The 26,650-nt window shown below is 39.4% G+C and overlaps 1 protein-coding gene across 6 annotated transcripts in view; it reads left to right on the top strand.

Moving 5' to 3' along the window:
• ULK4 (unc-51 like kinase 4) overlaps positions 1-26,650 on the top strand; it is a 535,263-nt gene that overhangs the window by 191,087 nt on the left and 317,526 nt on the right. For all 6 annotated transcript variants that reach the window (XM_060110747.1, XM_060110746.1, XM_060110750.1 and 3 more), the window contains 2 exons: positions 15,925-15,976; positions 16,076-16,220. In XM_060110747.1, the coding sequence (XP_059966730.1) occupies positions 15,925-15,976; positions 16,076-16,220 (197 nt within the window). The remainder of the gene's footprint in view (positions 1-15,924; positions 15,977-16,075; positions 16,221-26,650) is intronic.

The raw sequence follows: 26,650 nt of genomic DNA on the forward strand, positions 1-26,650 counted from the left end.
TTCTCAACCCTCATCTCTGCTTATCTTCTCTCTCCCCTGCTCTGTCTCCTTTTAGCAGCTCAGATCCCGTGTATATTAAACTTTCTCACTGTATTTTCTATACTTCTTACTGTCTTTCTGTATATTCACCTTTTTCTCTCTCAGTGTTATATTCTGGTTAATTTTGCTCTGTTTCTGTCTTCTGTGTTCAGTCTGGTGCCAAATACATCCACAATGTTTTAAATTTTGGTTGTTTTTCATGTGTAGAAGTTATGTTGTCACTAGAAATTCTGCTTGTCTGTTTTATTCAGTCTACTGTATTGCTTTTTATAATTTGCTGTTCCTTATAGTTATTTCCCAGTTTGTGCTTTGTTTATTCACATTTGTTAGATATAGTTATTTTACTGTCTCATAATTTAAGTGTCAGAAGACTGTGATGTGGTGTCTGTTATATCTTGCTCATAACCACTTCATCTTGTTTTCTTGCACACCTTGTTAACGTTTACTGCGTGTTGGTCATGGGACTTGAAATCTGTTTGTGGGCATTCCCTCAAGCCTAGTGTGGATGTTTCCTCCTCCAAGAGGCTTCATGTTTGTTGGGGCCCTGCCAGTCAGGGCTACCTCAGACCATGGTCATTTGTACCCAGTGTGAAAATTCCTGAGACTGTAGGTCTGAGAGCATAACTTCGCAGGGCAGCCTTCTCAGCAGTTCCCAGGAGTGTGAATTTATGTGGAGGGGTTGGTGACTAGATCTGGTTTTCCTAACTCTGAGGATGTCATCCCCACACCTGCCCCAAAGTGCCCAGCTCCATGTAGAAGACTCCCCAAACTCCACACGCTGGGCAGACGTGAACTCAGACCCCTGTCTCTCTGGTCCCACTGGCCTCCATTGGAGCCTTGTGTTTGTGGTATTGGTAAATGCCTCCAGAGCACTATCAGTTCCATGCCCATATGTTCTACTCAACTCTCTAGTTAAGGCTTTCATTCAGAAATTTGTAGGAAAGCTCCCCCACTGCCTTTTCAGGTCTTAAATATTTTAAGGTTTTGTTTGTTTATATTTTATTTGGCAGTTTTTCATTGTGAATTTTCAGTGAGAGAATTAATCCAAATAACCATACCCACTATTGCCAGAAAGCCTGTTTGTTATGGTCACTTTCTTAGCAATGATTTCTCAGTCTTCCATTGAGATACTACTTGCTTAAGTGTTGCTTATTGATTCTTTTCCTTAATGAGCAGTAACCCCATGGATAATTTGTTAAGATCCAATATTTACAAATGTCTATATTTATATTTAGTTAGACATTTAATTAGTTTACTTTTCTAATCATGAAGTGCTACCATAATAATCATTGAAAGGACAGCCTGTGTTACTATAGGCAAGCTATCATTGTAACTCATGGACTTCCTAAAAAATATTTTTTTAATGCTGTAACTCATGGGAAATCCTCTAATTACCTCTTCTTGAGCATGACTGGAATACATGAAATTGAAGATCCAGCACTGCAAAGGGTATCACATTGTTGGAAATGTTAGCACAAACTATATTCAAGGGTACTGGTCAGTACTTTGTTATATGGAAGTGGTTACATGCATTTAATTCTTGCCGAGCACAAATACTTAACTCACATTTTTTCCCATAGTTTAGATCATTTAGTGCCTCAGAGTTGGAAATTATCAATGTGGCTTACAGAGCAGTTAGAAATACCATAATGATTTGGTTTGTACAGAGAATTTGTTCCCATTCATGGTGGTTTCAAAAACAAATGTTATTAATAGCAAAGGGGAAAATAAAGATGATTCTTTATTAGAAATTTCTAACAGTAATATACATAAGTTGCCTAAAATATAATATGTTTAAACTTAAAAAAAGCCATAAAAGCTTAAGCCATGGCTTTAAGCTAAGCCATAATACCTTCTTTAATGAAAAGCCTGTCCTTTTGTAAGTTTTTAAACTGAAGGCTGGAGGCTAATAAACATTGAGTAGTTTAACTTGAATGAAACTAAATTTTTGAGTTAGTACCAAGAGTTGGTGGGGATGTAGAGCAAATGGAACTCTCAGAAACTTCTAGTGGGAGTGTAAGTTGGTACAATTCCTTTGGAAACCTGTTTGGTAGTAGCTACTGAAAGTAAACATAAATATATTATGACTCAGCAATTTCACCTATAAATATACATTCAATAGAAATGCAAGCATATGTTCACCCATATACATACAGAGGATGCTCATAGCCCCAAATGGGAAACTATCCAAATGCCAATCAACAATCTAATGGATAAATAAACTATGGTTTGGTCATACAATAGAATACTATGCAGCAAGGAAAATGAATGATCTATAGTTACACTTAAGAACATGGATAAATCTCACAAAGTTAATCTGTGACAAAGATAACAAATACGAAATAACATGATCCATTTGCATTAAGTTTAAAAACAGAGAAAACTAATCAGTTACAAGTTAGGTTAGTGGATACCCTTGGAGCAGTTAAGTGTTTACAAGGGGGCTTTGTCCAAAATGTCCTGGATGTGCCTTTTTTTTTTTTTTTAATCTGGGAGCTAGTAATAGGAGTGTGTTCATATTGTGAAAGTTAACTAAGTTATATACTTAGGATTAGTACATCTTTGTGTTATATTAAAAAGTTTACATAGATATGAAAATTTTTTTCTAATAAAAAAGTGTTTAGAGCTTAATGTAAGCCTATTTTTTAAGCCTATTTTTTAAATGAAGTTAACTGATATGAATTAGCATATCTATGTATGTATGTATCTATCATTGACATGGACTTGTATTCTTTATTAGTTTCCTGTAGCTACTATAACAAATTACCACAAATTCAGTGGCTTAAAAAAACACAGATTTATTATTTTAGAATTCTGTAGGTCAGAAGTACAGAATGGGTCTTTGGGGCTACAAGCAAGATGTCAGCCTACCTGTGTTCCTTTTAGAGGATCTAAGGAGAAAATCTGTTTGTTTGTTTGTTTTTTTGGCTTTTCCAGCTTCTAAGAGCTGCCTGCATTCCTTGGCTTGTGACTCCTTCCTCCATCTTTGAAGCTGGCAGTGTAGTACCTTCAAATCGCTCTCTCCCCCCTCTCTCTCTCACCTCTGTTTTTGTTGTCACATCTTCTTCTCAGGCTCTGGCCCTCTTGTCAAGGACCTTTGATTTTACATTGGGCCCACGTGTATAATCCAGGATAAACCCCTCAAGTTCCTTAACTTAATCCCATCTACAAAATCCCTTTTGCTGTGTAAGGTAACAAATGAACAGGCTCCAGGGATAAGGGTGTGGACATCTTTCTGTCTACCATCATTCTGTCTACCACAAATTCCTATTTTTTTTCTATGGCTTCATTACTATAATTATTTTGGTGCTCTAATTATATCAGATTTGGCCTTTCAAGTTGGCTCCTCTGTCCTTGTGACCTACCCTCTCATTTTTTGAGTGAGTTTTTACTTTGTGTCACAGCAAGACATTCTTGCCTCAGCTTGTAACTAACCTGACCTGGCTCCGGAATCAGTCATTTCTTTGAGGAACCCTGGTTCCCTTTCGTGGGAAATGGCTTTAGAGGCCACCATCAGGGCGCTAAGTGTCTCCTCTCTCCTGGGATGTCTTAACTTCTAGACCCTTCCAAGAAACAGAGCTAGGAAATATATACCTGTAAGTACACGTATGAACACACACAGGACACACTTGTATGCATACTTACATATACACGTACACACATGTAAACATTTTGAAATCATGAGTTCACACCAGTGTCTTCAAATCCAGTTCATCCCCACATGGTTCTTTCTTGCCTTGCCCCATTCCATATTTTTGTGTCTTTCTTCCTTTGTAAAAATTCTGGCTTCCAGCAACATCAGCACATTTCCTCATTTGCTTAATGTTATAATATGTCTGAAATTGTTTCAGAATTGCTTTACCCAAACCAGTACGAAAACAAACCTCATGAAATCAGGATTTGTTTGCAGAATTCCCTCCTCCCCCCACCTCCCAGATGTCACCCAAGCAAGGCTGGGGTGTACAGTCAATACTTGGATTAGTCCCCCATCTTCCCTTTTAGTGTGGTCATATTGAATAATATTCATTTGAAATATAGTTGATTTATTTTCAATTTGCTTTCAATTTTAGGTTTTCTTTTCTTCCCTTCTTATGCTTTTTGGTTTTATTTTTTGAATATGTAGAAGGTTAGCATGCTTCCAAAAGTAAAAACTGTAAAAACAGACATATTCAGAGCAGCATCACTCCCTTCCCCTCTCCCCCCGGGTATATATCCTGTCCACTTGGTCACCATTCCATCATACCCTCCCTACTCTTATAGGTAACCAGTCTCGTTTTCTGGCTTGTCCTTTCAGTGTTTCTTTTTGTAGAGATAACGTTTTCTTATTTCCCCTTTCTTTCTTATACAAGAAGTAACATACTATATTTTCTCTTTTGCCCTTTGCTTTTTCATTTAGTATGGATACTGGAAATTATTCCATCTCTTTCTTCATAAGAGCAGTGTAGCACTCCTTCATGTGTGTGTATAGCATAGGTTGTTCAACCCATCTCTGATGTGTGGACATTTGGGTAGTTTCTAATCTTTTCAATCACAAACAAATAACCTTGTGCATGTGCAATTTCCTTCTGTTGGAGCTGTCTCTTCCGTGCAAATTCCTGGACTGTGGGATCAAAGGGTAAATGCATATGTAGTTTTGCTAGATACTGCCAGAGTCCCTTCCACATGGGTTTACTATTTTGCTTTCCCACCAGCAGTGATCAGAGTGCCTGTTTCTCCACAGTCTTGCCAATAGTGTATTGTCAAACTTTTGAAATTTTACCAACCTGATGTGGCCTCGGGAATTCCTTAACATCTTTTTAAGCACTTAATATTGTAAAGAAGATTTAAACAGTGTTGGGTCTAGTTTTTATAGTTAGTTGTTCTCCTCAAAAGGGGCATTCTGAATCATCTGCTCTCCATTAGCAGTGGTAGAGGTCATGTTCTAGGCATGTTTTTCCTGTACACCTGACAGTACCTTGTGTGAGGTAAGGAGACTGGCAGTTGGTGTGAACATGTTAATTGTGCTGTCAGATGTACCAGATTTTTTTAAGGTCTACTGAAATGAAGGAACTGATGATTAATTTTCAAAGGTAGAATAAGAATTTTAGTTGAGTGCTTAGAGTAAACTTCCATTTTCAAATTATTTACTTCCATCAGTAAATTTTTTTTAATTAAGAAAAAAACACCCTCTACAAACATAAGAGTATAAAGCATACTTTCATTATACATTATTAAGGTTTAGAAATACACTTCCCATAGGTTATAAGATTGTTGCTTTATTCTTTGTGAAATAAGAAAATTTGAATGTGGGTACGTGGTTACTTACAGTTTAAAGCTGCTGAACTTCAGTATCTCATGTTCAACCTTTCTTAAAATGGAAGATAAGTTTTTAAAATTATAAACAAACCATCATCTTGGGCATCAATGGCTTTGCTTAAGAACAAATGAAATATGGTTGAGCGTGAGTGTAATTTACATGTTTCAGTGCATTTGTGATTGTTTAGCTTGAATGTCTTAGAGCTGTCTTTAGCATCCCTAACTCACAGACATTCATTTCTTCTGAGCCATGTTATTGAGGACCATTAGTAGTAATTAATGTGCATATGCAGACACATGTTTTTTGAATGAGGGACCCAGTTTTTGAGCACAGAAATAAAAAAGTCCCTAGACTTGGGAATCTGCATTTTCAAAAAGAGTTCAAAACGACTCTGTTTTTATGACATGTCCTGAAAGGACCTTTAGCACATATGAATATCTTTATTTAAGAAAGCAATACCACTAGCATTAAATACTAAAATTCCTTGGATTGCTCCATATAGGTGTATTACCTCTGCAACTAAAAAAGTAATGAATGGTGGAATTTTATGATAGAGAAAAGTCATTAATGCAGGGACATTGCATAGAGTTGCAGTGGTATTTATTTAAATGGTGTGCATGTTGTTTATAAGTTCTGTGGAAGATTCTAGAAGGGGAAGGCACTGATGAACAAATCATCTAACTCCACAGCAGCAAAGGGGCTCTCAGTCTATTGTCTCAGATGTTCCAGTCTCTTCTTTTTAACAAGGGGACCTAGTACCAGTGAGCAAACCATGCCAATTTGAAGGGTTAGAAGGGTTTCTCTGTCATAAGCTGTATCAGGTTTTTGTCACCCTAGATTCCTCACTGTGACTTGGAAGTGATTTGGTAAAGACAGTTTTTAGGTTTTTGTCCTTTTTTCTTCTTCACTGTTATCTGTTTTATTGCCATTTGGCATTGGGTTGTCATTAAAGCATACCATTTTCCTTGAGGAAACAGTGGGGGTGGTGGTGAAGGGTAAGCTGGGACGAAGTGAGAGACTGGCGTGGACATATATACACTACCAAATGTAAAATAGCACAGGGAGATCAGCTCGGTGCTTTGTGACCACCTTAGAGGGGTGGGATAGGGAAGGTGGGAGGGAGATGCAAGAGGGAGGGGAAATGGGAACATATGTATACATATAGCTGATACACTTTGTTATACAGCAGAAACTAACACAACATTGTAAAGCAATTATACTCCAATAGAGATGTAAAAAAAAAAAAAAAGATACACGCAAAAAAAAAAAAAAAGCATACCATTTTCATGTGACTTCTCAAAATGCAGGTTGAGGTTCATCATGGGTCAGACCGCACTCCCCAAGCGATATTTTTGAATCACACATTACGCAACATGATTAATCGATAATCATTCTTTGTATTGGTATTGAAACTGCACAACCTCAGGTGAGATTCAAACACACCCAAAACTCAGACTGGAACCTGGACCCACTGTCTTTTAATTGAAGTCGCACACCTGAAGCTTAGGTTCTTTATGTCTCAGTGCAGAAGGAATTCAGTGAGAGACGAAGTGATAGGGAAGAAGTAGATTTATTGAGAGAGATACACACTCCACAGACAGAAAGCAGTCTGTCTCAAAAGGCGAGAGCAGCCCCAAAATACAGGGTGGTTAGTTTTTATGGGCACAGTAATTTCATAGGCTAATAAGTAGGAGGATTATTCCAGCTATTTTGGGGAAGGGGCAGGGATTTCCAGGAATTGGGCCACAGCCCACTTTTGGGATTTTTATGGGTGGCCTCGGAACTGTCATGGCACATGTGGGCGTGTCATTTAATATATGCTAATGAGGGAGGGCTTAAGGTGTGCTCTGATTGCCATGGGGGGACTGGAGTCAAGCTAATGAGAAACAGAGCATCCTATGTGGTTTGGATAGGAGAGCATATTTATGTTTCTCTGGTTGGTCTTGAGTCAAAGGGGACACAGTACAAAAAAGAGTGAGGCTGGCAGTTATCGTCCAAGTTCTAACCATTCTGAGCTTATGGCTGTAGCTGTTACAATGTGGCTTCCATGCTGTTTCCTGCAGAGGTTGTGGCTGGAGTCCTTTTGTCATAAATAGTCTGACCACTGTTCATTTGTATATTCAGACTCTTGGAAGCAAACATTAGGAGAAGGTGAAAAGCAGATAAAATACTAGAGTCAGTGAGGTAAAAACTCAAGCATTGGCAGTGAACCATGGAAAGTAAATAAGCCCTTGCACATTCCTATAAATCTTGGAGAGGACACTAGATTTCTTATAGCGTGCAGGGCTAAGGGTTTTCCTTTTAAAGCTGAAAGTTTGGGGTGATGGCAGCTGACAACTAGGATACAAAATCAAATGAGTTTTTTTTTTTTTGAGAAATTAGCATTCTATAGGACAAGTACCTTTTACGTTTCCAAGTTTTTTTTTTTACATCCTATTCATATTAATAGGATAAATTAGTATGAATAGAGGTATAGCAGTGATATAAAAAATGGACACAGAAAACACTTAAGTATTTTGTTTACTCATATATTCATAATAAGTGCCTTTTGCAAAACACCTGTTTAAATGAAGCACTGAGAATACACTAGGGTGCTAGAATCAGGCCCTGCTCTGAATCGGTTCAGTGTTGGTTGAGAGGAAGGGACCCATATGGAAAGCAAAGATTGGACCGCCGTAGTTGATTGGACTCTGTTGGTGGTACGCATGGGGCGTGCCGAGAACCCTACTCAGTCTAACAGGGTCTGGAGATGATTTTTTAGAGGAGGCAATTCTTGAGCTAAATTTTGAAGGCACGTAGGAATCAACTCCTGATGGGCTCCTGTGGGAGGAGTGGGTGTTATAGGCAGAAAAAAATCATGTATACAAAGGGAGAGGAGTGTGAAATGACTTCATAAGTCATTTTATGGTTTCTCCGAGTATTATTTTGAGAAACCTAGCGTAATTTACTTGAAAGTACTTAACCTTTCACAAGAGGTGTGAAATTATATGCATGAGTTAGTTTTTTTTTTTTAACTGAAGTATAGTTGATTTACAATTTTGTGTTAGTGTACGGCAAAGTGATTCAGATATATATATATATATATATATATACACAATACACATATATACTTTTTCAGATCCTTTTATAGTTTATTACAAGATATTGAATATAGTTCCCTGTGCTATATAGTCGGTCCTTGTTGTTTATCTGTTTTATATATAGGAGTTTGTATCTGCTAATCCCAGACTCCTAATTTATCCCTCCCCACCCTTTCCCCTTTGGTAACCTTACATTTGTTTTCTGTGTCTGTGAGTCTGTCTGCATGAGTTAGTTTTAATCTCTGTCCTAGGAGAGGTCAGTTTATATGTGAAGTACACTTTCAGGAATACATCCTCCAGGGGTGGTTAGTTAGCATTTGAAAGACTCTGATCAGAAGTTCACACTTGTGAGGTGTCTTTATCTTGATACTTTTGTTAGAAAGATTTTTTCCTTTGGTGAAATTAGTCCTTTTTGCAAGAGGTGTGGATTAGCTAGAAATATTGTACAGGTGGCCCACCCTTGGAAGGGTTCAAGAATCCACTGAGCCCAGCCAAGTGGTGTTCTTGGCATTGGACTCATTTGTTCCTGTGTTTTGTATGCTGGAATCCTTGGGCAGTCTGCCGAGGTTTGCGGACTCCTTCTAAGAATGGTGTTTTTTACTTGTTTGTTTGTTTGTTTGTTTATGGCTGCATTAGGTCTTCATTGCTGTGTGCGGGCTTTCTCTAGTTGTGGCGAGCGGGGGCTACTCTTTGTTGTGGAGCACAGGCTCTAGGCGCACCGGCTTCAGTAGTTCTGGTGCACGGGCTTAGCTGCTCCACAGCATGTGGGATCTTCCCAGACCACGGATTGAACCCGTGTCCCCTGCATTGGCAGGCAGATTCTTAACCACTGAGTCACCAGGGAAATCCCTGTATGCCTTCCTTTTTTTTTTTTTTTTTTTTTGCGGTACGCGGGCCTCTCACTGTTGTGGCCTCTCCCGTTGCGGAGCACAGGCTCTGGACTTGCAGGCTCAGCGGCCATGGCTCACAGGCCCAGCCGCTCCGCGGCATGTGGGATCTTCCCGGCCTGGGGCATGAACCCGTGTCCCCTGCATCAGCAGGTGACTCTCAACCACTGCGCCACCAGGGAAGCCCAAGAATGGTGTTTTTAAATGCATAAAGCAAATTAAATAAAATGCACAAGGTTATATAGGAAACCATTTGTACTGAAATATAGTTGTCAGAATATTAAAAAAAAAAAAAATTGCCCTGCTCCTGGGCCCAAGTAACCATCATTACTGTGGTTCCAAGAGCCTTTTCCTGTGCCCCCAGATCACTTCGAGCACCCTTGGAGCTGCTCTTTTATTTTGCAGCAGTCCCCTTCTGTGAGCGAGTACGTGTGACCTCCAGAGATTTGGGGCCGGAGGCTGAGGCTAGAACTTTGCTTCATTTGTCATCTTGAGACAGTCTCTCAATTTAGAATTCCTTTCTCATCTCTGACTGGAATCTTGCAAATTGTATGTCTAGATGATTGTTTTCATTCTCATCTGAATGTTTTCAAATTAAATTCAGAGTAAATTACTCTAAATATCTCAAAAAAAAAAAAAAAAAAAGAAAGAAAGCCTAAGTCATCGCATGGATCTCTAGGCCTTTAAATCTAACTTCTGGCAGCTATTTAGTTTAAAGGCAATGGCAGCAACAACAATAAAATACATCCCAACCTCTTCCAGGAAACGCTGGCTTTTATCTCCACATCCCAATTTATATAATGTTAGTTACTTTATACATATGTGTATACATATTTGTAAATGGGCTCATTTCCCTTCTGGCCCTTAGTAGCTATTAAGTTCTGAGAGTGGTGGTGATAAAATTCCCTTACCTACATATTGTGAGATCATCTAAATCATTTATTTTATGTTTGTGTGTGTATGTATATGTATAATATACACACACAATTAATGTTTGTAAATGTTGGGATGTGTCAGTTATACAGACTTTTTTCCCCCGCATTTTGTTGATAGCAGATACCCTTCTGATTTGTATGGGAATTTATTGAAATGGTTTATTTTCTTTAACTTCCTTTGTTACATTTTCTTTACATTTTCTGCCTTAAACCAGCTACTCCAGGAACTAAAGATGCTTCTTTGCTCTCATCTCCGAAGTAACTAACATTTTAAATGTTTTATTTTCATGTTGTCTTTTTTGCTGGAATCACTGTATATTTAACTTTAAGTGAACATTTTACCAAAAGATATGTGGTCTCCTTTTTCTTGTTAGGATTTTAAAAACAACAGTCTTTTCCTGAACACCATTTATTATTTCAGTCTGTGTAGTTATTGAATAGAGTATAAATAAAACTAATGAAATTGTTCTTCAGTTTTTATATCCTTTGCCTGGTTTGACTTGCTAAGCATGCAGATATTTTCAGTGTAATTTCATTTTTCACTTCATGTCTTAATGGGTAGCTTTCGTTTGATAAAGTAGTCAACTGTCATTGCTCACCAAAAATATGAATTATAGGTGAATAGTCAAATAATGTTCTAAACTTTCTTGTAGTCTTCATTTACGTATTATAAAAAGCATTTTATTTTTCCATTACCACCCTCCTGTTACTTCTTCTCAAGGATCGTTCTCAGTTGGAAGGATTAAATTTGTATCATCTTGGGATACTATTATAATTGCCTTGAGTTATTCAGAGGAAAACTGTGTTAATTTAAAAATTAAATAATATTATAATTAAATAGATTTCTTCTTTTAAGACTTACGAAATATATTTATAATACAGAAATTTACATTTAGTATGTATTTTAAGATTATAGGTATTGTTACAGGATGCATAGTGTCACGATGCCTGTATCATTTTGCAAGTTGATGTTTTCATTACATAATGAAATATAAATGTAATGATTTATTCACTGTCTTTTCACTCCTGAAATCAGATCTGCAATGAGTGTTTTTAAATATGTCACGTAGAAGCTGAATTGCTGAGTTGTATGCTGTGTTCATCTTCAGCTTTGGTTGGTATTGTGAAACTGTTCTTCCAAGTTAAATACTGATTTACTGATTTTTTTTGTGGTATGTGAGTACCCATTTCCCCCAGTCTTGGTATTATGTGATTTTCTAACTGGATTTGTGTAAATTGGTATCTGTTTTGTTCTGCCTTTCATTTCTCTGATTATTAGTGGAGTTGAGTAGTTTTGATATGGTTACTGGCTATTTAGGTATTCTCCTTCGGGGGGCCTCCTGTTCATGTATTCTGCATATTCATCCATTGTCGGGTATAGGGATTGCAGAACTTTCTCCTAGCCAATGGGTTTTCTTCTCATTTTGTTTATGAGGACTCATCTTCTACGAGTATTTTTCATTTTAATGTCAAATTTATTAGTATTAAAAAAATAAATTTATTTAATTTTGGCTGCATTGGGTCTTCGTTACTGCACGCGGGCTTTCTCTCGTTGTGGCGAGCGGGGGCTACTCTTCACTGCGGCGCGTGGGCTTCTCATTGCGGTGGCTTCTCTTGTTGCGGAGCACGGGCTCTAGGCGAGCAGGCTTCAGTAGTTGCGGCTCGTGGGTTCCAGAGCGCAGGCTCAGTAGTTGTGGCGCACGGGCTTAGTTGCTCAGTGGCATGTGGGATCTTTTCGGACCAGAGCTCGAACCCGTGTCTCCTGCATGGGCAGGCGGATTCCCAACCACTGCGCCACCAGGGAAGTCTCTGTTAGTATTTTCTTTTAGTTTGTACTTTTTAGGTATCATTTAAAAAGGCTTTTCCTGCTCTAATAACACAAAGGCCATTCTCTCATGTTTTCCTTTAAGAGCTTTTGTTTTAACCGTTAGATCTTTAAGCCTCCAGTAATTTTTTTTTTTTTTAGCATTATGATATTTTTTTTAGCAAATAGACAACTAAATTGTACCTATCCCTTCAGTGAATAGTCTATATGTTTTTCCACTGTTGGTAGTACTCTATCTGCTACTTACTGCGTTCCCATATGTATCTGTTTCTAGGCTCTCTGTTCTGTTCCATGAATCTCTTTGTCTACCCCTTTGCTTGTGCCATCATGTTTATTTCCATCACAGTAAACTTGGAAACTTGAGAAGGTGAACCAAATATGCATCATGCTTTTTGGAAAATTTTCCGTTATTCCTGACCCTCTCCTTTCCAAATACATTATAGAATCAGTATGAGGAGTTCATGCAAACCTCATTGGAATATTTATTTTTATTGGAATTACAGATTAATTTGCACAGAGTTGGCCTCTCTGAGGCTTCTCATCAATTACTATATTTTACCTTCATTTATTTTTTCTCTAACATATAGATCTGAGTGTTTGACCTATGTCATTTTCCTTCTTTCTGAGAAACTTAACATTTCTTGCAAGGCAAGTCTACTGGCAAAACATTTCTTTAGTTATTGTGTGTGTGAGAAAGTCTTTATTTTTCCTTTTACTCTTGAGGGATAATTTCACTCAGAATTCTAGGGTGGTGTTTTTTTCCCTCTCAGCACTTCAAATATTTCACTCCAGCATGATGTATCAGGTAAAATGAACTGAGATCAATGAGCTGTTAGTGTGAAGTTTTATGTTTATCTGGCTAACAGCCAGACTGTGTTTACTGTTTGCTGTAGCTGTAGGTTTCAGAGGCTAAAATTCCCCATAATGTCCTTATTTTGTCTCTCCTGTTGTCTTGGGTTTCCCTAATAGCTCCTTCTGAAATAAAGCCTGTGTCTTTATAATAAAGCAGCTCTCTGTTGTAATCCTGTGTTATTACACAGGGGCCCTATTGATGTTGTGGTGAGGTGGGGGGAGGAGGGTTCCATAGCCCCTCTGATTTGGTCTCATTCCTTTTCTGAGCATGTGCACCTGGGCTGTGAACTTCACAAGTGCTTCTCACCTCACCCCCCCCCCCCCCCCCCGCCCCGTTGGCAGGTGCAGGTGCACGCAGGGCCTGAAGGAGGTTTTCTCTCTTCTGCTCAGACACCAGCAATTAGTCAGTTACCCTTTACGTTTTTGCTCCAGCTGCTGGCTCCACTGGTGGTTTCTGCTCCTGTTAAGCTATGATTCTCTGTCTTTGCCTCTCTTTTCACTTCTGGGGGACAGCTGGTTTGCCCTGTGACTTGAAGTCTCTGGTATGTCTGAGAAGAGTTGCTGATTTTCAGTTTGTCTTTTTTCTTGTTGTGAGCATGGTTGTGACAGCTTTCAAGCTTTTTTTCAGAAGTCCATCGATGGCTGTCATACTTGTACATATTTTATATATATATATATATATATATATATATATATATATTTCTATGAAAGTCATGATGTCGTAGATACCTTAGAATTTTATTACTGTTGTAAATGGTATCTTTTTCTAATTATGTTATTTGATTGGTGGTTGTAGGCATATTGGAAAACTATTGATTTTTGTCTCTTCATCTTCTGACAGCCTTGCTTTTTGGGCCATGCCTAATTGTTGGTTTTCAAACTTATTGAGTTGGACATGTAGATAATTTCAGTCCCACTCCTCTCTTAATATGCTCTCTTAAACCTTCAAGATAGATGTTGAACGTGTTGATAGGGCTTGATAGTGGGATATATTTCTCTTCTTTGCATAGTTTTTGCTTTTGATGTACCTGGGAGTTTTAGAGTTCTAAAAATTCCTTAGTGAAGCTTGATGTCTATGCTTTGAGTGATGTGATGTCACTTAATGGAAGAGGGTAAACAAAACATCCCTAGTCCTTAGGGCTGTGGTACAAATATCTAGATATAATGTTACGTATAAACTTACTTTGTGGAGTGGAGCTAGAACAGGGTAACACTGACGGACCATTACCCATGTGTGGAGATCCTTACCTGTGTAGGGTATCTTTTCATTGGTTTGAACAGAAAGAGGGTGGTGTTGGGCCGTGGGCTGCTTTTCCTGCCCTTTTGTCAGTGTGGTGAGGAGAGCAAATACACATCTTAGGATCAGGAATCAGTTCAGCTATAAACAACAGGAATTTTGTTTATTGTCACCAAAAGAGTTCACCAAATGAGATAGTAGTTTTCAGAATTACACTGTGGAAATGACTTGTCCTTTCTTCATCATCCATTGTCATTTGGGGGGTAAATTTGTTGTTTTGGAGTAGGTTGCAAACCATATTTGATTGTGCTCTGTCTGATATAACTAGAAAATCATAGAGGTGGTTTGTGTAATGGGTTTAGATCTTTGGAATCTATTTCTAAAAATCACCAAGATTAACTTGTCATAGCGCTTTGATGTATTTGCAAGAACATGAGGATTATGTATCTCCTTTTCCTCCAACATTTTAATTGTTGTTTAGTTTAAACTTGACTAATTATCACCAGCTTACATATCTTTATTTGACGGTTCAATGTCAACCCCTGCCAAACAGAGTTTGTATTATATACTGAAGATCCTTTCATAAACTCTGAAGGTTTTGATAAACTACTGTCTTGATGACCATAATGTCATTTTGACCTGAGGACTTTTTCAGATTTAAATGAGCTTGGTGGTTTATTAAATGTCATGCAGAGTTTAAATCCTGGGTAAATTTAGCTTTTGCTTTTTTTTCACTCCTTTGACTAATGATTCTGTCAGTGGAAAAGGCATGGGTAGTGGTTGATACTGTAATAGGGGTGGGGCGGGCGCGAGTGACAGCTTGTGACCCTTAGTGGGGCGGTTAGATGTCCTGCTCCCCCAACAGTCAGCCTCACAGTGGTCCGCGCATAGCAGAGAGTGCGGTGAGAGACGGATCGTGGTTGGCCTTCTCCTTGGGGCCCTCCAGGCCCTCTGGCCTTGGGCTGGTGGGTGAGCTGGGGGCCTTGGGGGCAGGCTGCGGGCTGTGTCCTGTAGGGCTCCAGAGCCCTCGCCAGGCCACCCACGGTCCAGGCTCGGCCTTGAGGCAGCAGCGAACCTCTCCCCCATTCCTGCCTCCACGACCTAATGGCGGTGGCGGTGGTCTCCGTGGGTCGCAGTGCGTGGGACCCGGCCCCTGATTTGGGCAGCCTGAAGGCTGGCTGGGTCCTGGGTGCCTGGCTCCCTCAGGGATGACGGCTGGGCGGGGTCTGGGGACCTGGCCCTGAGGGCGCCACCAGCTGAGATCTGCCTCCTCAGCCAGGCTGGGCACTGGCGGGAGGACCCGGGCTGGGTGCTGGACCAGCGCTCCCGGGCAGGGTGACCGGCCCGCGCAGGGACCCCTCCTCTTAACGAGGCCTGGACCTCGGAGGGTGAAAGTTGAGCCTTGGGACCTTGCCCCTTCTTGTCATAACAGAGACTAACATTTGTTTGGTGGACGTTTATAGGAACATCATGACCTGACCTCAGGAACAAAGGATCTGACACCAAGAAGCTTCCAACACCTAACCCTGCCCCTCCCTCACCTTTCCTGTAAAAGGGCTTTGCTCAAAGCTTTCGGGAAGTTCAGGGTTTTTAAGGCACGAGCCACCCGTCTCCTTGCAGGGCCCTGCAATAAACCTTTGTCCGCTCCAAACTCCAACGTTTCAGTATTGTTTGGCCTCACTGTGTGCCAGGCACACGGACTTGAGTTCGGTAACAATATCAGTTTTTTGTTTGCAGGGATTTGAACCAAGTCTTTTATGTCTTTCCTTTTAGGTGGTTGATTATATCCTGCCACCCTTGGTCTCCTTGGTTCAAAGCGGGAATGGTAAGTGTGACCACATCAGTGAGAATTCCATCGGTTACACATTCTGTTTTCATTCTATCTCCATGTGGTCACGTTCTTGGCATTTTTTTTTCTTTCAAGTGGAGTGGAGACTCTTCAGCTTGCGGCTGCTCTCAGAAACCGCATCTCTGCTCGTGAACCAGGAGGTTGGTGATGGCAAGGAGGAGGCAAATGTCGATTCCGACAGCAATCTTCTGGCTCTCATTAGAGATGTCTTACTTCCCCAGTAAGTCCCATGCACTGCACTCAGGCAGAGAAGTGTAGGGTGCCCAGGATGCTGCTGGCAAACGAGGTCCAGTGATGGGCTCGGGGTCGCAGGGACCTTATATTTTTGTCCAGGGGCTTATGCACTCACTGTAAAAGAGGTCTAGAAAGAGAGGCAGTAACTACTATGCTGCATAGGACGCAGGAGAATCTCAGTCCAACTTCAAAAACATCCATTTAGAACTTTATCTGTTTTCTACAGGGGACATGACTGGAGTTTTGCAGATTTAAAAATGTTTGTGGCCAGAGGGATAAGGTTTATTATTCAAGGTCAACATGACAAGACTCCTGAACATAAAATTGGGACTTTTCCTGGACCTACTCAGAAATAATAGAGATGGAAAGAAATCTTCCTTCCCTCCCCTCCAAACTCTTGGAATGGAAATTAAGTTTAGTTAAAAACAGAATATTTTTTTGCGGGGGAGGGATGGTGGCAGAACAGTTAATGAGTATTCACGAACAGAAGGGGATTATTTTTTTCCTTTTACTCCATTGCTCACATAGCAAACACACAATAGGATGACTGCTAAGAGGACCCAATGCAAATATGTTAAGCTCTAAAATGGCACCTTTTAATTCAGACAACACTGTAAATTTTATCAAAGAAAAAAATTGAAGTTAAAAAATTGAAGTTTAAAAAAAGTGCATGCCACATATCACTATTAAATAAATTTCTTATAAAATTAAACAAATGTTGGAAAGCGTGTCAGGCATTAAAGCGCATGCCTGATCCTGCTTCCTCAGGGCCTGGCCTGCAGTCTGAGTCAGTTCAGCAAGTTTTCAAGGATGGCAGCTCCACCAGATGCTCCCCGATATTTGTTAAACTTCTCAAGATCTGTTCTTATTAAAAAACCTTTTTTTTTTTTTTTCACAATATAGAAACCAGATCTAATTATATTCCAAAGAGCTCAACCACTCCTTGTTGGCTTAGGAAGGTATATTTTACGAAGTGTGTAGCCAGTGTGTGACAACCGTTCTCCCAGCTGAGGGAGCCTGTCTTGACTGATGGGAGCTTGACCTGTGACAGCTTGATTTACAAGCTAGCCCCTTGGTGCTTTTTGCTTCCTGTGCTTCTGCAGTTGCCTTCAGGGAGACTCCTGGTAATACATACAGTAAGAGTACTTTTGATACTCAAAGTAAGAAAATGATTATCTATATGAAAAAAAATTAAACTTTGTCATGTGGAGCTTTCTCAGTGATAAACTATCAATGAATATATTTTTGGTTGCATTTGTTATATATGCGTGTGTGCATGTGTGGTTTGTACTTAATGTGGGTAAATATAAGATCCCAATCTTGTGTCATGGGATTAATTAATGCTATCAGTGCCATCTTATCTGCTACCTGACGACTTGTACTGAAGCATTTTTCAGGACCTGAGATGTCCCCCAAGAGGGACAGGATTTCTTCCAATAAGACTTCTCAGTTTAACAATAGTTTGTTAACACCGATGCACATTTGAAATAAAATCTCATCGTTTCTAAAGTCTGCCCACTTTTGGAACAGTCTGTAGTATAAAAAGTATTGAATCTGTAATTTTAGTGCTCCTATTTTATTCATTTGAGCTATCGTAAATAATATGTATTTCCTTTAATGGGCATATTTACCTTTTCCAGAGATGAGGAATTAAAGAGGAAAACACAAATGTAAACCACATGGCAACTCAAGAACAAATGTAATGTAGATGAGCTCAGGTTTTGATTAAGCAATTTGAAATGCACTTTGGATAATGTTATGGGGTTTATTGGGATGTGGTGTGGAATGTTTTCAAACCTTGGGTACTGATTCTGATGTGAAGTGCAGGTTTGGCTCTGCATTGAATTCTTTAAGCCTCAGTTTCCTCATCTATAAAATGAGGATAATAGTACCTAATTTAGAAGATTCAAAAATGAGGATTAAATGGGATATTTCTTGTAAAGCACTTAGTACAGTGTGTGAGACATAGTACGTTCTTTTTTTTATTGTTTATTTTATTTATTTTTGGGTGTGTTGGGTCTTAGTTGCAGCATGCGAGATCTTCGTTGAGGCGTGCGGGAATCTTTCGTTGTGGTGTGCGAGCTTCTCTATAGTTGTGGTGTGCGGGTTGTTTTTTCTCTTCTCTAGTTGTGGCGTGTGGGCTCCAGGGCGCATGGGCTCTCTAGTTGAGGAGCGCAAGCTCAGTAGTTGTGGCACGCAGGCTTAGTTGCTCCGCAGCACGTGGGATCTTAGTTCCCTGACCAGGGATCAAACCCACATGCCCTGCATTGTAAGGCAGATTCTTCACCACTAGACCACCAGGGAAATCCCCATAGTACGTTCTTGACAAATATGTAGCACCACTACTATTATTATTAGGAACATTGTAATCCCTCCTATTAAACTTTAAAATGAAGATTGTAATGGTACAATAATAGTAATACTACATACGTCATAGAAGTGGCCATTAAATAGTTGCTGATGATTGTGCCCACCTGGCATATATAGTAAGGGCTCAATAAATATTATGTAAAAAATTTAAAAAAATGAAATACCAATGATGAATTCATTTAACTTTGATACTGGAAAACTAGAAACCTTGACAAGGAATTCGGTCTTTGAAGATAGCTCTTGGTAATTAATAAGTTTAGAAATGCTCATAATGGAAAATTCATGTTCTTCAATGAGTATGTGCATATAATGGCTTAAGAATAATGAAGTTTCTAGAGTTTATAGGAGCTATATAAAACCTGCTTCAATGTGCAAATAGACATATTAATGTCAATCCTTTTAATTTTGTTAAAGTTTTTTTTTTTTTTTTTTTTTTCGGTATGCGGGCCTCTCACTGCCGTGGCCTCCCCCGCTGCGGAGCACAGGCTCCGGACGCGCAGGCCCAGCGGCCATGGCTCACGGGCCCAGCCGCTCCGCGGCATATGGGATCCTCCCAGACCGGGGCACGAACCCGCATCCCCTGCATCGGCAGGCGGACTCTCAACCACTGCGCCACCAGGGAGGCCCTTTGTTAAAGTTTTAATCCTTCTTTGACCTTAAAAAATACTTTGGGTAAAGCCAAGGTGACAATCTTTTCAATTTTTTCACCTGAAAGTGTTGTATTAGTTAAGACAATTTCTTTTTTTAAAATAAATTTATTTATTTTATTTTTTAATTTTTGGCTGAGTTGGGTCTTCGTTGCTGCACGTGGCTTTCTCTAGTTGCAGCGAGCGGGGGCTTCTCTTTGTTGCAGCGCGCAGGCTTCTCATTGCGGTGGCTTCTCTTCTTGCGGAGCACGGGCTCTAGGTGCACGGGCTTCAGTAGTTGCAGCACACAGGCTCAGTAGTTGTGGCTCATGGGCTCTAGAGTGCAAACTCAGTAGTTGTGGCACACAGGCTTAGTTGCTCTGCGGCATGTGGGATCTTCCTGGACCAGAGCTCGAATCCGTGTCCCCTGCATTGGCAGGTGGATTCTCAACCACTGTGCCACTAGGGAGGCCCCAGTTAAGACGATTTTATTTGCAAACAGTAATACTTAACTCAGACTAACTTGCAAAGTAATTATTTGCTCACATAACTAATAAGTCAGAGACTTGTGCTGGTGTCAAATATAGCTGGATTCAGGGGTTTGAATTATGTCTACAGTACTGTGTGTATGTCTCTTTCTTACCATCTCTTCTCTGCCTACATCTCTGTGGCTTTGTTCTCAAAGAGGCTTTTTCTACTTGGTGGTTAAGTGGCTCCTGGTTGATGATTCTAGCGAAAGAGTGGATGTCTTTTTTAATGGCTGTTACAAAATTTTCAGGGAGCACAATAATTTAATCTCGTTAAATACCATGTAATACCTCTGTTCCAGGTGCTTTTCAGAACTGTGGTGAGATATGAATGAAAATTCAGTTGTAAGAATAAATATCTTATTAAAATAAGTATTAGTTATGGTTCTCAGAGAAACAGAATACGAGATATATATATATGTGTATATATATATATATATATATAGAGAGAGAGAGAGAGAGAGAGAGAGAGAGAGAGAGATTGAGATTGAGATTTATTATAAGGAATTGGCTCACATGATTATGGAGGCCAAGAAGTCTTAAGATCTGCAGTGTGCAGGCTGGGACCCAGGAGAGCCAATGGTATAGTTCCAGTTTGAGTCTGAAGGCCTGAGAACCAGGAGAGCTGAGGGTATACTTACCAGTACCAGTCTGAAAGCTGACAGGCTGGAGACCCAAGAAGAGTTGATGTTTCCATTCAAGACCAAAGGCAGCAAAAGACCCATGTCCCAGCTCAAGGAAGTGGGGCAGGAGGAGTTCCTTCTTACTCAGTCTTTTTGTTCTATTTTGGTCTTCAATGGATTAGATGAGGCCCACCCACAGTAGGGAGGGCAATCTGCTTTACTCAGTCTACTGACTCAAATGTTAATCTCATCCAGAAATACTCTCACTGACACACCCTGAATGTTTGGTGACACACCAGTAATCAAACGTTGGTGGCCTGTGGCCCACTCAAGTTGACGTGTCACCCCATCTATCATAGATAACATGAGTGAATGGCTTACTGTATAAATTGTGAATATCAAAGAACTGTTAACCCCTTCTCACTGTGCATGCTTTGCTTTCTAAAGAGATGAAGTTTAGTTACAAGCATTTGTTTAGTGCCTTTTGTATGTGGAGGATTATGTAATAACCACATATAGAGAGTTGGTATTTGAGTTAGACTTTGAAACCTGGGTATGCTTGGATGGAAGAGGAGTGGCTACCCCAGGCAGGAATGGGGTAAGCAAAGGTGTGGAAGTGGCAGAGTGGTGGGCAGTAAGCAGACCAGCTTATTTCTAGCAGAAATCTGCATGTGAGAGTTCTGTGAAATAAGCTTGGGAGAAAATGTTTTCTCTCTTCATCAGCCCATTCATTCACTGATACTAATTGTATCCATCTTATTTCATAGGATATTTCTAATAATGACTAAGATAGGCACAGCCTCTGCCTTTGTGGAATGTATTGTCTGGTAGAGCCAGATCTTTCATAAATTAATAATTTTTTTAACCATAGAAGTTTGTAAGTCATGTAAGTCATAAATGTTTAAGTATAAATTAAATAAATATTAAAGCTGCCTTTCTTAAACTGTGGGCCTACACCATGTTTATGAACGTGCTGGGGAACACATGTTCTTTCTGAAATATTCTGTGTGCTTTTGAGTTTTACCCATTTAACTTTTTTAAGCTCAAGGTTTCTCAACATTACATGACATTAGGACACTACTTACTAAGGCTTATCTGTTAACATCACCCAGAACTCTAGATTCCTTTGATCACAATCTTTAAATACTATTCCATTATGGGCATTTCCATGTCAGGAACAAGAAAGGGATGCTCATCATCAAAACTTTAACTTTGGATTATCAGTGTTAACTAATAATACAAGAAAATTAAACTCTAAATATTCTATTAGTTTTTCTATTGGTGCATAACAAGTTAACACAAAGTTAGCAGCTTAAATTGACATCTGTTGATTAGGTCATGCTCTGTAGGGCAGGAGTCTGACTTCGTGCGACTGGGCTCCTAGCTCAGGATCTCGAGCTGCTGAAATTGCATGTCTGCTGGGCTGAGTCCTTGAGTGAAGACTCCGGGAGGAATCTGCTTCCCAGCACACTCAAGCTGTTAGCAGAACTGTTTCTTGTGGTATTAGTTTCTCAAGGCTGCTGTAACAAATTACCACACACCGACCGGCTTAAAACAACAGAAATGTATTCTCTCACAGTTTAGGAGGCTGGAAGTCTGACATCAAGGTGTCAGCAGGGTTAGTTCTTTTTAGAGACTCTGAGGGTGAATCCACGCATCTCTCCCAGCTTCTGGTGGCTGCCGGGCATCCTGGGTTTATGGCAGCATCTCTCCAGTCTGTGTCTGTCTTCACATGGCCTTCTCCCCTGTGTGTCTGCCTCACGTTCGCCTCTGCCTCTCTCTTGTAAGGACATCTGTCATTATCTTTAGGGCCTGCCCTTAAATTCAGGGTGATCTTACCTCGAGATCCTTACCTACATCTGTAAATCGCTTCTGCCTCTCTCTTGTAAGGACATCTGCCATTATATGTAGGGCCTGCCCTTAAATTCAGGGTGATCTTACCTCGAGATCCTTACCTACTTCTGTAAAGACCCTTTTCCCAAATAAGGTCACATTCGCAGGGGGTCAGCACTTGGACATATCTTTTGGGGGCCATTATTCATCCCAGTATACAGATGCAGGACCAAAGTCACTGTTTCTGTGCTGCTTCATGTTCTTTTAGGTGCCCGAAATTCTTTTCATGTGGCCCCTCCATCTTCAAGTCAACAGTGGTTTGTCAAATCTCCTTCATGCTTGCCATTACTCTGACTTCCTCTTTGGCCACCAGCTTGAGAAAACCATCCGCTTGTTGAAGTTGGTAGTAGTGTTCATTGGTAATGTGGATCTTGTGATTAGAATATATGTGTATGCAAATCTTGGCCCTGCCATTGACTTGGTGTGTGTGCCCTCACTTCCTCCTTCCCCTTCCTGCTTCCCATTTCTCCTCCTTTCTTCAAGATAGTTGAAATGCCAGGAGCATAACTGCTATCTGCATGGTTAATGAGGAAGAGTTTTTTTCTGGGAAGAAAGATAAACCACATATACTCAGAAAATTACCATGACTTTTTCCAGCAAAGAGATAAGATTTAATTTTAAAGGTTCATGCAGAAGAGAAGAGGCAATATTTAATGGAACTTAAGCCCAGAGTGACCTTATTAATTAAAATCAACACCTCTCCGAAGTTTTATATCAAAGTCATTATCAGTGAAATCTTAACATTGAAAGTAGTCCTCTGCTGACTCTTTGAACTTTTTTTTCTGACACTTGTTACGTAAGGGGAGAGCATTGCTCTTTCAGTACTTAGCTATAAATAGGACTACATCCTCCACTCAGGAAACACATCACTACTCTTGGGGAAGAGGAAATTCTAATATTCCTACAAATGTAAATAATGTAATTTGAACTACCTTGTGTGATTGTTCATAGGACATTTAAAACCCTTTCTCTCCTCTTCTCTCCCTCCTTTCTCCCGTTTATCATATAAATGATATATCAAGTGACTTCTGTGTGCCAGGAACTCAGAATACAGTGGTGAGAAAGATTGAATCCTTGCCCCTCGGTGTTCTTACAGTATAGTGGGTGAGACAAAGCAGTAGATAAATAAATATATAAGGTGATTTCAGTTAATTGTGAGTGCTCTGAAGAAAATACAGAAAATGGTGTAAGTAGGTAGAGAGTGACACCTGCCGTATCAGTAAACAAAGGATGTTGTGGCCATCAAGCCCTCAGCCACTGCCACCACCCCAGGCTGTGCATCCTGGGGGGATTCAGGGTGGAGAAAAGCAGGACACTGGTCCCAGATAGCTAAGGTGCCTATCAAAGGAATGATTTCACTCAGCCCAGACTCTTGCAGAGGGAAGTGCTAGATTCATTCACTTGAGGTGTCTGGTTTTCCTTTAATTGACAGTAATCTTTTGATGTTCCGACTATCTGCCTGGTTTTTGTTGCAAAAACTCCTGTATATCCTGGCTCCTCCCTTACTTCTCTGGAGTAGTTCCTCAGAGCGACCTGAGAGGCTGCCTCTCAGGCAAGTCCTCAACAAGTCTGCCAAATAAAACATAATTCTCAACTTTTAGGTTACGCTTTTTTTTTTTTTTAATCGACAAGGGGAAATGGAGGGAGGGCCTATTTTATTTTATTTCAGTAGCATAGTCAGGGAAGGCTTTATGCCAGGCAGCAAGCCGTGGGGAAAAAATGCGCTGAGCAATTTGCCTTTGGTAGACTGGAACCACTTGGCCAACACGTTTTGTTCTATTTTCATATTTTTCTTTAGCTTTGAGTGTTTTGTATTGAAAAGAGACCATGCTGATATAAATGTGTTTACAGTGTTTTTATGACAGTAGGACATTCAGCATTTCTCTCCTGGGGAAAGTGAGTGCTGTCTTTTTTTTTTTTTTTTTTTTACAATCCTCTTGTGACCTGTACAATCATCAGGGCCATAATGACTTCATACATTATTAAGGCTTTGTTTTTTAAAATCTCAGAAAGGACTGTATCCTTGACAACTTAGAATTGTATTTCCTTTTAGAAATTTGAATTTATAAATGGATTTTATTAGTTGCAACACACTGTAGAGTTGATGTCTCTGAAATAATATCCAGCAAAAGTCATGAGTTTCACTACCTGATTTCTGTGTTGGTGGCTCAGGACATCCAGATGTTTCTGTATTGCATCTTTGTCTCCCTTAACTACAAGTATTCTATGTTAAAATAGGCATGAACTTGACCATCTTTGATGGGAATCAGAATATATAGGAGTATTTCATTGTTGGCCATTCCTTAGATAAGTTTTTTTTTGCAGATAATATTTAATTAAATATTTTTGCACCAAAAGAAAGTTCCACTTTGTTCTTTTTACTTAATCCTTTTATGTTTTGAGTGTGTACCTAAATCAGTGCATTTAGGTGGAGTGATTTTTCCTCTTTAGGGGGTACAACCTATGGGAATCTGAACTGGGATAATTTGGGAGTTAGAGTAAAGGTAAAGGCACTTTCATCCTTCTTAATCAGAATAATTCTAGTGCTCCAGTTCTTTGGATAATATTTTGCAAACCTTAAGTGTTGCTTTAGTGAAGTCATTGTTTGGTTGTTTTTTTTTAGCCTTTCAGGCCTTCATAATGAAAATTTGCTGTTGATTCTATCGAAGAAGCCTAGACATTAGGGCTTACTATCTGAAATTATATTTAATACTTATTTTGAAGTCTTACCTATCTTTCTCTCACTTAAAAAATGTAATATATATATATATATATATATATGTGTGTATCTTCCCACCATTGTTTATTTCTCCATCCACTTATGTATCCATGTAACTACTGATATGCTTAAGTATCTATGCATCCATGCAAGACAATAGAGTGTCGCGTAGAGCTTAGGTCACATAAAAACACAAGATTGGAAAGTCTCAAGATATCAACTATTTATTTGATTTATGCCCTCTCTCAGTTCATAAAATTTTGGAGTTGACTCAAGATATCACCTAGTACAAATTTTGGAAGAACCTGTACAGAAAATGCCCAAAAGAGTAGGTTATCTTCCCCTTTCTCACAGCAGTCCAGGGAAAGTCCTCAACCTTCTCCAAAGGTAGATTTCACCTCCATGCTTTTACTGTTTGGCAGCCTTCTCTTTATCTAACCCCACACATCTCCTTCCTTTAAACTCTTTAAGCCTGGAATCCACCTTGCACTGTTACAAATGCATTTTAACATAATGCCTTCCTCATAGCTTCCTTTGCTCAGAAACCTTGAAACCTTTAGGTTGCAGAAAATAACATTAATAATTCTTACCCAGCCATTCAAGACTCTCAGTGTTTTGCCTCTTGCCTACCATTTTATGTTAACATCTGCCTTCTCCACTCTGTGGTTTCTCCATTCCTGGTGAAATTTACTTAGTACTTTCTGAAATTTCCTCCTTGGAACCTGTGTCTTCCTCCTACCCGCAGACATCATACTGTGAATATCTGTATCTGTACTTATATAACACTCTTTTATTGACTGTCTTGTAATCTACTTACCTACATTTATAAATGTTTTAAAATCATTAAACAATTCCTGGTTAGTAAATATCTAGGATTTTCCCAGTATTTCACTATTATATGTACTGCTACAAAGACCATTTTTAGGGCTACATCTTTGGGTGCATACTGATTTCCTTTTGTTGAATCTCTAGATGTGGAACCACTGTGTTGAAAATTAAATACATATTAAGGGCATTTGATATGTTTTGACAATTTTTTTTTGAAGATGACAAAATGGTGTATACTACCATCTTCTGTTTATGAAACTGCCTGTTTTTCTGTACTCTTATTAGCTTCAGCTTGCATTCCTTCAGATAGTCATGATGCTGACAATTTTCTCCCCATATTTGTTGGCCATTTATATTCTTCTTAGGTGGATTTTGTACTTTTTTTTTTTGGTGGGATGGTTGTTGGTTTGTAAATAGCTCTTTATGTATTAAGAATGTATAAAATATACCAATATTTTGCAAATAAATTTTCCTGCATTTGATTTGTTTATGGTGGTTTTGCCACTGAGAAACATTTACTACTTAAAAACTTTAAAACTGTGAATATTTTTTGGATTCATTTCTCTTTGTTGTCAGGCTATAGAGGCCTTCTCACCTAAGAATATGTGAATATTTACTCATTTTAGTATTTCAACAAAGGTAAAAATTTGTACTTGAATTTTTAATTTATTGATGATACATTTTCTTAAGATATGGCCTGACCATTCTGTCTCCCTTTCTGTGATGACTCTTTCTTGTCCAGTGTTGGGTCACCTTTCTTTCCTTTTAATTTGTGTGTCTATTCTTGATCCCATGCTACACTTAACAATTCTAGTGGTTTTGTAAAGTAC

This window comes from Mesoplodon densirostris, chromosome 10 (genome assembly GCF_025265405.1).
Source record: "Mesoplodon densirostris isolate mMesDen1 chromosome 10, mMesDen1 primary haplotype, whole genome shotgun sequence".
Lineage (NCBI taxonomy): Eukaryota > Metazoa > Chordata > Mammalia > Artiodactyla > Ziphiidae > Mesoplodon > Mesoplodon densirostris.